This window comes from Equus quagga, chromosome 6 (genome assembly GCF_021613505.1).
Source record: "Equus quagga isolate Etosha38 chromosome 6, UCLA_HA_Equagga_1.0, whole genome shotgun sequence".
NCBI lineage: Eukaryota > Metazoa > Chordata > Mammalia > Perissodactyla > Equidae > Equus > Equus quagga.
Genome location: NC_060272.1, coordinates 6462625 through 6474018, shown reverse-complemented (window position 1 = coordinate 6474018; position 11394 = coordinate 6462625). Strand labels below are relative to the sequence as shown.

Here is an 11394-nt window from a genome sequence, read left to right as displayed (position 1 = left end):
TCTATTCCTAACTTCCATCATTTTACCTCTCACGTTTAGTAGACAAAAATTCAAATAAGTCATTAAAAATGTTTTCAAACTCTGCTTCATTAAAGGCAGAGAGTTTCATAAGTAATATTTCCTGCATGGGTAGAATTACATTATCAGTGCTCCCAACGTTTCTGAGGTGGTCGAATCTGACCAGGTGCTATTTGAGTGTCCCTGTGTGTCAATGTATGTTCTGTGTGTCTGTGTATCTAAAATAGAAAAATTCATTCACGTACATGAAATATGTAGACGATTGCATTGACTGACACACATCCATCTTAATACCAATGAAAATATTATCATGTAGGGATTATAAAGGAATGACAAACTAAATTGCACTCATTGAAAATAGTATTGAAGTAAACAGAAATTTCTTTATTCAAGAGCATTAAATCTGAAACGAGTTGCACAACCAATTGAGGACATATTCACAAATGCAACTGCGTTCTTAAAAAAGTGGATCTTTTTTCCAACAGTGACAAAAATCAAGCTCCGGTAAATGCACACACACTCTTTCTTTTGTGAGGAAGATTCACCCTGAGCTGACATCCATTGCCAATCTTCTTCTTTTCTTTTTTTTGCTTGAGGAAGATTAGTCCTGAGCTAACATCTGTGCCAATCTTCCTCTACTTTGTATGTGAGATGCCTCCACAGCATGGCTGATGAGTGGAGCAGGTCCAGGTCCAGGATCCGAACCCAGGAACCCAGGCTGCTGAAGCAGAGCACACAGAAGTTTAACCACTCGGCCACGGGACGGCTCCCACACTCTTCTTTTTAATATAACTATTAAGAAAGAGAAGTCAGCATTGCCAGACACTGACATTATTTTTTGTATAAGGAATGACCAGAGTTGTCTAATTTTAAACACATATTATTTCACAGTTAATTCCACCATAATTAGCACTTAACCTTCCAAATAAAATTTCACTATAACTATAATAGCAACTGACTGCATTTCTATTTCTGCCAGAAAACAGCACGAATTATTTCTGAAATTTAATAATTATTTGTATCCAACTATTTTCCATATTCTGAGCACGTTAGGAAGCCAGTTGTACCTAGATTTATTTTTCAGCACATCTGCATATACGGAAGAGCTGTTGTCTCCATTCCCGAGTGGTCTAAATCCCTACAAAAGATTCCTTTTTCCTCAAAGAAAGGGGTATAGGAGAGATTCCCCAAACTGGCTAATTCGTCATAGTACTGTTAAGCCAGAAGTTTATACGTAAGCTTTTTGAATATTTTTGAGGTTGTCAACATAAGAAGCAAATGGTCACAGAGAGGATGTTTGCTTGATGCTGTGGTTCAGTCCCTTTGAATAAACGCATCACTTCATTGCTTTTCCAATATACCCTCACATGTTCCTATCTGCCCAGTCCTGAGCGGAAGGGGCAGGAACATGACACCTCAATGTGTTTATTAAATTTAGTATAGCTGTGTTACAGGAGAGGGTTTGACACTCCAGTTGAGAAAAAGAAGTGGGTAAAAAGCAGCTACATACTGACAGAAAACCCTCTGTGGTCTGCTAGCTTCTCCCCGAATAAACTTGAGTGGTGTGCTATTCCATGAATATGAACATGCTGTTTGTTTAACAGAATTTCAGTTAAATTATTGTCAAACCATTTCCTCTGCAGGAAACAGATCTTTGATTTATGGAGTAATAACTTCCTTGTGTTCCTCTAATGAGAAATCCAAGAGCTCGTGAATGCCGCTTAGTTTTCTACCTGTCTTCAGAGAAATTTAACTGTGTGATGGCTGTGGAGGACGAATGAAAGGCAATGAGTGGCTGCCCCAGGTCTGGGTCGGGCCAAAGCTGCCCTGCTGCCTTATGTGGAGGAAGCCCCAGCCCTCTATGCTCAGGGTTGCCCACTGCTTGATCCAGAATGGGTACTTGTTTTAAAGTGCTCTGCATGTAGGATGGGCAGTGGCCCTCTCTTGAGTTGGTTGGGCATGAAGTCTCTGCCCAATAGAGCAACCAAGACAGAGTCAATTCACTAAAACAATGAAATGATTCCCTCTCTCTCCAGAGCCTTTACAGCGGTACACAGAGATGAGCGGCCCATCGGAAGTAGCAGGATGTTGACTTACAGAAAGAAGCAGTGGTTGCAGGTCACAGGTGAAAGAAGAGAGTAATTGGTTTTTAGCACTGAATGTTTATTTCCATGTGTACTTAGATAATATTAATATACACTCAGTCTGAGTGCGTTTCATTTATTTTGAATCAGAAGGGTTTAATACAATCCCCAAACTAATTCTTTTTTTTTATTGAAATGTTATTGGGTATATGTCACCCTGATTGACCTGGAAAGAAGGGCTGTGACAAAACACTTGTAGCAGGTGATGTCTGACTCAAAACAGTTTGCACACTCACTCACAGAAGATTTCCAACTGAGAGATTAGAGAACAGTTAATTTGGGGGACCAAGGTAATCATTAAAATTTTTTTAAAGTTTTTTCAAGTTTTTTAAAAGTCATTTAAAAAGGTCTTGGAACTTGCAGACACAAAGGAAAAACATAACAATCCAAATAGGTAAAAATGAATAAGTCTGATGACATCATGCTTAGTGAGACAATGAGGAAATGGGTACTCATTGGAGGGTGACTCGGTGACACCTGGTAGAGGTGGCCACCTGCCTGCTCTCCAGCAACTGTCTGCTGGGAAAACCCTTGCAGATGTTACAACAAGCATGTACAAAGATGTCTATTGTGGCACTGTTTTTAATAATGAAAAATACTTCATGTAATGAATGAATGAAACATCTCACTCATATAAGTAATGAATGAAATATATTTCACATAATGAATGAAAAATGGAAGCATCTTAAATGCAGTTTGTTCTACTTTCCTGTATGCCTCTTTACAACTCTCAGGGACAGTTATCATCTCATTTAACAGATGAGGAAACTGAGTCACAGAGAGTTAGAGTACTTTGCCCAAGGAGAGTAAGTGGGGGAGCCAGGATTCGCTCCCCGGAGCCCTTACCCTTACTTAGATTATTTCTGTAACTTTCTTTTGAAGATGGCATAGAAATGCGGGGCAGGTGGAGCTAATGCTCTGCAGTCTTAGCCCGCAGGGGAGTCGTGCTTAGCTAGAATTTGGCAAGTCCTCAGTAACATTGAAGTGTGAGCTCCTCACAAAATATGCAGGTGCTGGGGGCCAAGCAACCAGAAACTGGGAAATTTCCAGGAGCCAGCCATCAAGACAAGGCAGACTGGTGTCCATGCAGCAACACCAAGTCCAACAATAGAGATTTGAAAATTAGTGACTCCGGGTTGAGTCAGGTGTTTCTGCATACTGTTCGAGTGGGGCAGAGTCAACCTACTGTGGACTAGTAGATAAGCCACTTTAGGGAAGAGCAGTAAGTGGTGGGACTGAGACATTTGGAGCTGGAGATAAGGCCGATCTGCCTTAAAGCAGCGGCAGACTGAGCGGGCACTTGAAGGTCCAGAAGTGGGAACAGCAGAGGTGGGACAGCTCCTCAGGGCGGGGTGTCCTGTGGGTGACGACTGCCCAGCAGTGAGTCTTAGAAGGAAATGACTAGGAAATTTCCTTTGAAAATGCATTCCCTCACAGAGAAGAGGCTCTCCGTATCTAACCTAAATAGGTCTCCAAAATTGAGCCGCATGCTTTTAATTACATTGCTAAGATAATAAAGAGAAGACTCCCCGGCGGACGTCCATGCCTCCTATGAGGACACTTGATTTTATTTCCTACTTAAAAGGCTGGTAATAAATCACTTTCCAACTGAGTACAGTTCAACGCTGAAGCACTTAGCTTATCTGACCTTCACGTTCATTATTTTTATTACACCAGCGGGAACTTCACTGTTCTTCTCTTCCCCGCGAAGCCACATGGCCCCAAGCAGACCCAGTTTTCTCAGAGTGCCTAAGGGGGAGCTCTGTAAACGCCGCCTGGCTGGAAAGTGTTCTCAAGAGTGCTAATCCAACCCAAGTTTCCATCAGATCAGTAGGTTTAAGGGGCCCGTCTGTGTATGAGTGTTTTGAGATGTCATTAAAATTCTTACAAAAACTGAAAGTGAAATGAGGAAGGCTGATTGAGCAATCGAATAGAAGGGCGAATGCCAGGAAGACCTAGCATACAGTAGGGCAGAGATGCAGTGGGGCAGAGAGAAGAAAATTCAGGAGAACTCTCCTGAGGGCGACAGCCAAGCTGGGCGATGTAGTCAATGTAGGACATCAACAAACACAGATAACAGGAAATGATCCATTCCCTGTGGTCACTTATTCTAAAGGCCCGAACCTTCAAAGTTCAAGGAGTGAAATGGATGACTCCACACAAGGGGAGCAGTCACGCCTTTCTTCTTGCCTTAAGAGAAGAGAAGAAATGAAACTGAAGGAGACTGTCTCCATCCTCCCCCAGAAGGAAAGCCCCTCTGTCCGACTCTCCAAAGATGGAAAGCTGCTGGCCGTGACCCTGCTGCTTGCCCTGCTGTCCTGCTGCCTCACGGTGGTGTCTTTCTGCCGGGTGGCCACCCTGCAAGCGGAGCTGGGGAGCCTCCGGGCGGAACTGCAGGAGCACCAAGCTGAGCAGCTGCAGGGCCCTCGCCAGGCGGGAGCGGCGGCCCGGGGGCCAGCTGTGTGGCGGGCGCCAGCTGCCACCTCCGCGCTGAAAGTGAGTTCGCGCAGCTGAAGCTCAGGCACGAGCCTTCCCGCACTGCTGGCTCCCCCACCTCAGATGTCTTTGCCATAACTTGGGGTTTTTCTTTTCTTAGGGGATCTTTGCACCACCAGCTGTAGGAGAAGGCAACTCCAGTCAAAGAAGCAGGAATAAGCGTGCCGCTCAGGACTCAGAAGAAGCAGGTACGTTTCGGGGCAGAGAAGCATTTAGGACTCAGGGATCCCAGCGTTCCCAGGTGTGGAGGATGGCATCTGGTATGGGAGCGCGGGAGCTGCTCGTAACCTAGAGACTCTGGAATTTGCCAGCTCAGCCAGACGTGGCTTTATGGCAAAGCCCGCACCCTGACAGATTTAACAGGCTGCACAGCAGTTTTGTCCTCCAACAAGCAGATTTTGTGGGTGGGAATTTTTGTCTGTGCTATGTGTTAAGCATAGAGGAGGAAAAAGGGGGCAAATATTTTTTTCTCAAATAGATAGCTCACCCCTATGTCAGAAGCATTGTCCATCACTCCAGATAAACAGCACGACATGTCAAGTGTAGAACTGGATTTTGTCTACCTGGGTCCGAGACTATCATTTCCTTCTGTGTATGCTGTGAAACCAAGACTGTAGCAGGAGCAGGTGTGTTTGTGCTTTATTTTGTTTAAATACAGCTTATTATATACACACACATGTTAATTTTAAAGCTTTTCTTTAATATATTCTTTTTGAGGAGATCTGCACAATTATAATCTTCTCGTAATACTTCTTTAGTGATTTCTGCCTTTCTTCTTGTTCCACTTGTCCCGCAGAATCTTACAGATTCCTGAAACCTCAGATTTGGTGGGGCCTCCCCAAATGCTCAGTTCTAGTCCCCTCATTTCACAGATGAGAAAGAGCATTTGCACTGCACTTACTAATATCACAATTTAACGAATCCTTGGTATCATTTCCCTTTTGCATTGAAAGAACATGTCTGAGCACCTAGAATGTGCCAGGCAGGCGTGTACTAGGATAGGTGTTGTCACACCTGCTGTTTCCTTGACTTCACGATGAGCATGAGGAAAGCAGAACGCGTGTGATCGCGTATATCTGTACTTCTGAAGAGAAGCCGGGAGAGCCAGAGCCAGGGGTTCTTCCATTCCACACACGCAGTAGATACTCCGACTGTAAGCTTATTTTTCACTAACTGCTTTATTCATGAAAAAAATTGTTCCTTATTTTATAAAACCATAGATTTTTAACCTATTTTTTTACATCCTTATGCCAACTATCGGACACAGTTGGGTTCGAACATTTTTAAACTAGGAAACATTCATGTTTTTACTATACTTTAACACATCAATTATTTTCATATTTTGCATTTTATCATCTCTATTTTCTACATAATTGAAAAATACATCATATATACTATGGCATATTTTTGTGTTCACTTATTATTATACAATAAGCATTTTCCCTATTTCTAAGTAATTCTCACACATCTGTATTAATTTTCATATGTTTATTTAACATGATCATTTCCTTTTTTTTGTTATAATGGAACGTATCAAAATTTTTGTGCAGCTCTCTTATTTCTCAGGAATGATATGTTCAACATAAATTCCATAGACGCAACGTCTGAGCTGAAGGGGATGAATAGCCTTGTCCCTCTTGCTACCTGTTGCCGTATTGCTTTCAAAATGAGTTCTAAACGTGTGCGGTTAGAAATGGAGTGTACAAGTTCTCCACATTCCTGCAGCATTTTATCTCTTAAAATTTATTTTGGCTGCTTTTGTAGTTGTAAAGCAGTATCTCAAATTAAATTTATTGCTTGTTTACAAATAAGAATTTACTTCTTTCTGCATATTTTGATACTCCTAATTTTATCTTCTGCTAATTTTTATTTATAACTTCCCTTATTTGCCTGTCCTAAGTTTTTATAATTTTGAATAAACTCTATATGACATATTAATGTTTATCAGAATTTTGATGTAAATATTTTCACAATATTTTGCTGTTTTTAATACTTGTACAGAGATTTTGCATCTGTGTATTTTGATGTGATAAGCTTTTCCTTTAGACTTTCCCTAATACATCAAAGCTAAAAACCTGTTTGTTCATAATCTCTTAAATAGTCAATTCTATTTTCTGCTTTGACTTTTTTTATAATTGAGTGTTTTAGTTTAGTATTTAACCCATTCATCCTTCTGACGTTTTCTTTGGCAGCTCCTGTCATACCAGCTTCAGCTTCCCCTTTCTTCTTCTATTTTTTCCTTGCAAAATGCTGCTAAATATCTCAACCAAGCTTCTTAGATGGTTATTTTCCCCTCGTTTGTGTTGGAACTTTGCTGTCCTCAGTTCCTCATAGGTAGTTGAGTCTGTTACGAGCCTTTCTGTAGGATAATGAGCTTCTAGGTCTAGTGTGGTCAGGATGCCCCAATCTTCTGGAACCTTCTTTGCTCGTATTCCCCTCCCACTAAATATTAGTTTTAATAATAAATCTTAACTTTACTATTCCAAAGAGGATATAGGCTTATTACAGCATGTTTAAGAAGAAAAGAATTGAGCAAGAAATCAATAACTTTCTAAGTCCCACTTCCCCAAAATATCTTCTATTAATATTTTTAAATTCCCTTCCATGTGCATATTTTTACAAATTTGTATTTTTGTGGCATCCAAAAATTGAATAGTAATAAAACATTTTCCCCGAATAACTTTCAATATTTAGAGAGTTTGGAGAATAACAAAAACATCTAACCAAGTGAATCAAAATTTACCCAGTGTCCACAACCTAGACATCATCACTGTTGTCATTATCATGGTTTGCCTCAGATTTTATAAAGATTTAATATAATATACAGTTAGGAACTGCATAATGACATTTCAGTCAGTGACAGACTGCAAATATGACGGTGACCCCATAAGATTAGTAGCATATAGCCAAGGTGTATAGTAGGCTATACCATCTTTTTTTGTGTAAGTAGATTCTATGATGTTTACACAATGAGTAAATTGCTCAAGGACCCATTTCTCAGAACATATCCCCGCCATTAAGCAACACATGACTGTATATATAGTATATATGTATGCAGGTATATAGTATATAGATATATAACATATATATAACATAGTACATACATATCTCTACATCTCTCTCCATGTGTGCTCATAGCATTCATAGATCTAAGAGGAAGGTTTGAAGACAAGATCCTATTCGTTGTCAATGAAATTGGCTGGAATGTTGTTTTAGACACTATCCTTTCGTGCAGGGAAAAGGTATTTTGTTTAGCACTGCTACAAAATTAGTGGACATATATACCAGGTTGTTTGGAACTCTAGGATTTTTTTCTCTGTTGGATAGCGTCATTTTTTGGAACTGAGAAAGTTTTATGCAGTTTGAATCTATGCAGGTTTCTTTGTTTTTCTTTCCATTCTAGTTGGTCTCGTTTATTTTAAGTAAGACTCAAAAACCTTAGGTCGCCCCTTTTACTTTCAACGTGTTCATTTATGTTCTTATTTATTAATTTTCTATATACATTTTATAACCATTAACATGTTTGTTGGAATTTTATAAAAACTGTAACTCTGAAGAAGAAAATGAATTTTCCCACTGTTTAGTTTGTATATTCAAGAATGTTTAATATCTCTCTATTAAATATCAAATTTTAAATTTCCCAATAAGACATAATTTTCCTTATATGAATTTACTATTCTTTCATAATTAGTTTAAAAATATAAGGTTTCACTATTACTTTGTAATTAATTTAAAAATGTTTTGTTGCCTTTTTGGAGTCTAAGCATTTTCAAGTAGCCTGTTAAACTGTTAAAAATATACCAAGCTTTCAATAAATAATATAGCATTTGATCCCATGCTTGCTTTTAAACCACATGAACACACTTAGTGGATGTGTACTTAACAGACTTGTATTATTTTAGATTTTTTGTAGAATACTCTCCTTTCTACATATGCTCTTCAACGTCAGTGTACCATCATTTTATAACTAGGTCAAAAAAGTTCGTAGCTAAATATTGCTAAATAACACACAAGAATGTTACCCAAATTATTTTCCTATAAACCCAGCCCAAATTTCCTCAGGCACTTTAATTTTATTGTGTGTTAATTTTATTGTGTTTATCAATGTGTAGCTAAATTCTAGTGTGTTGGTCTCGAAAGCCTGACTTCTGCAGCCCACAGCAAGCCTAGAGTTGCATCCGTATTTGGTACCTACTGCGTGTCACCTAAGAAGTTTGTTGTCTTTTCGTCTGTGTATGTTCTGTCTGTCCAACCAAATGGTAGAGACGTCTGTGGTCTGGGTCCTATTTCTTCCACATGACACCCGCACACAGTAGGTATTCTTTGAATATTTGTTGATCAATTTGGGGCTCAATAACAAGTAAAGTAGAATGATTTGGAAATGATTTGGCATCATTTGGAGGGGGATTTTTCCGTATTTCTTCATTTGTCAGGTTTTTATCAGAGGACATCTTGTGACATTTTTTAACTTGACATTTAAAACAACCGGTTAACCAAAGAATGAGCCTGATTGTGAGGCTAGAGTCTGGGGGAAGAGTTTGGGAACCCTTGCCTCAAACTCTCTTAGTGCACCTGGTAAAGGCACAATTTGGGCTCACTGAAAAGTCATAGAGAAAATGCCATATTCATTGACTTCTTTAACTATACTTTCATAGATATCCGGTTTTACTTAATTTTTAAAATTTTAATTGTATTATTTACGTACGGAAAAGGGCACATATCTTGAGGGTTCAGTTTGGTGAATAGTCACAAACTGAACAGCAGTGGATGAAGAGACGGACATCACCATCCACCCACACACTCCCCTGGTACTTCCTCCTGCCTCCCAAGAGCAGATGCTGCTTTTACCTAATTTTAAAATATGGTACTTTGGCTCCAGTTTTGTTTTTCTTAATTATGTTGTGTTTCAAATGAATGTCTTATTAAGTTTCATGAGTTTCATAATATAATTTCTGATTATAGTGTAACAAACAGAAATGTGGGGAAATCCAGGATCAAAGGATTGCCAAATCATTCCTGTTAGACAAAAATTCACTTTTAAGCCCATAAGTGCATTTGGAGATATTCTCAATTAAAAAAACAACTAAAATGGGATGGCTCTGAAAATATTATGTATTAAAATGTTTTTACAAATGGAATCATGATGACCCATGTTTTGGACCTTCAACTAACTATAATTCTATTCATTTTAAGAACCTAAAGATAAGCATCTTTAGAGTCTATCGAGAGAGTGAAGACTTTCAAATCATTCCCTACTGAACTAAGACAGTTCTTAATAAAATCTGGTGAACTTTTTCTTCTGTGTTATGTAGTAGGGAATTTAGAGGTTATTAGAAATCCATGTGTTTCAGATTATAGAAAGCCCAAAAATAGTTTTTTATTGATAATGTTTATTACACTTGTCTCAATTGTAGTAGTGAACTAGTGGTGAAAACATGAACAATTCAAGATATATGAAAATAAGAGCAGAAAACACCACATTGTATTAAACATTCTTTTCCGTCAGGGTTTTGAATATAGTGTGCCTAAACTAACACCATTGTAACTTAGGTATTTATCTAGGGTAAACATTTTTAATTGTTAAAAGTAAAAATATCAGTAGTATTTAGTCTTTTTTATTGAAATTCATAGTCGTTCTCCTTTGCAAGAAAAGTTGGGATGTCTGAGGGGTCTGAAACATTGTCTTCGTTTCATTGAGATTTCTGGCTCAGCTGTAACATATAAGGCTGTAAAATGAGTGTTGAAAGCATGCAGTGTAGAAGTCAACCATCCAATTTATAGCAAAATTAGGCTAACTGGAGCTTCTTACCCAGTCAGGGCGTGTTTCTTCCTAGAACAGAAACAGCTGGCAGTTGTCATGGTGATCTTTGACCAGAATCTTCCTTGAGTGTTATTTTTCTTTTCCCCTGCTTCAGTAATGAGAGATTCTTTTATCGGTGTTGCAAGAGCTGGATTCAGTTCAATTTCCAAAAAAGTATTTTAAATGAACATAGTGACCTGACATCCAAATCTTTGAGCACTGTTCTTGTCAAGTTTGAAGTTTTGGGAAATTTAAGAGCCAGGAAACAAGTCAATCACTGCAGCCGAAAGTGATATAATGTGTCTTCCACAGATTCCACAAAGCTGCTATGTTCCAAGCACTGCTGTAGGTGTTGGGTCTTGATGAAAAAACAAAACAGATAAAAATTTCCTGCCCATCTGAGACTACATTACAGTGACTTGGGAAGACACAGAAAATAATCTCAAAACAAATTAATGAGTAAATTACAATACTAGAAGATGGTAAATATATTGAAAAGGTGAAAAATTTAGGGCAGATTTAAGAGAGTCAGCAGTGTGAAGGATGAGGAAGGGGGAAGAGGATGTATTTCTGTTTTAAACAGAGAGTCTTTCTATCTTCTCCTTGAATGCTCAATAATTCTTTATCCTTTCTACTTAAAGGAACATATGTTGCAGGGGGCCTGCCCCATGGCCTAGTGGTTGAGTTCAGTGTGCTCCACTTCAGTGGCCCAGATATGATTCCCAGGTGCAGACCTACACTGCTCATGGGTGGCCATGCTGTGGTGGAAACCTACATACAAAATAGAGGAAAATTGGCACAGATGTTAGCTCAGGGCAAATCTTCCTCAAGCAAAAAGAGGAAGATGGTGACAGATGTTAGCTCAGGACAAATCTTCCTTAGCAAAAAGAAAATATGTATATGTTATATATATTTTATATATGTGTGTATATATAT

The 11394-nt window shown here is 38.8% G+C and overlaps 1 protein-coding gene across 2 annotated transcripts in view; it reads left to right on the top strand.

Moving 5' to 3' along the window:
* The first annotated feature begins 2077 nt into the window (after nt 1-2077).
* TNFSF13B (TNF superfamily member 13b) overlaps nt 2078-11394 on the top strand; it is a 34466-nt gene continuing 25149 nt past the window's right edge. For both annotated transcript variants that reach the window (XM_046663804.1, XM_046663803.1), the window contains exons 1-3: nt 2078-2143; nt 4279-4658; nt 4759-4846. In XM_046663804.1, coding sequence (XP_046519760.1) covers nt 2104-2143; nt 4279-4658; nt 4759-4846 — 508 coding nt within the window. In that variant the 5' untranslated portion in view covers nt 2078-2103. The remainder of the gene's footprint in view (nt 2144-4278; nt 4659-4758; nt 4847-11394) is intronic.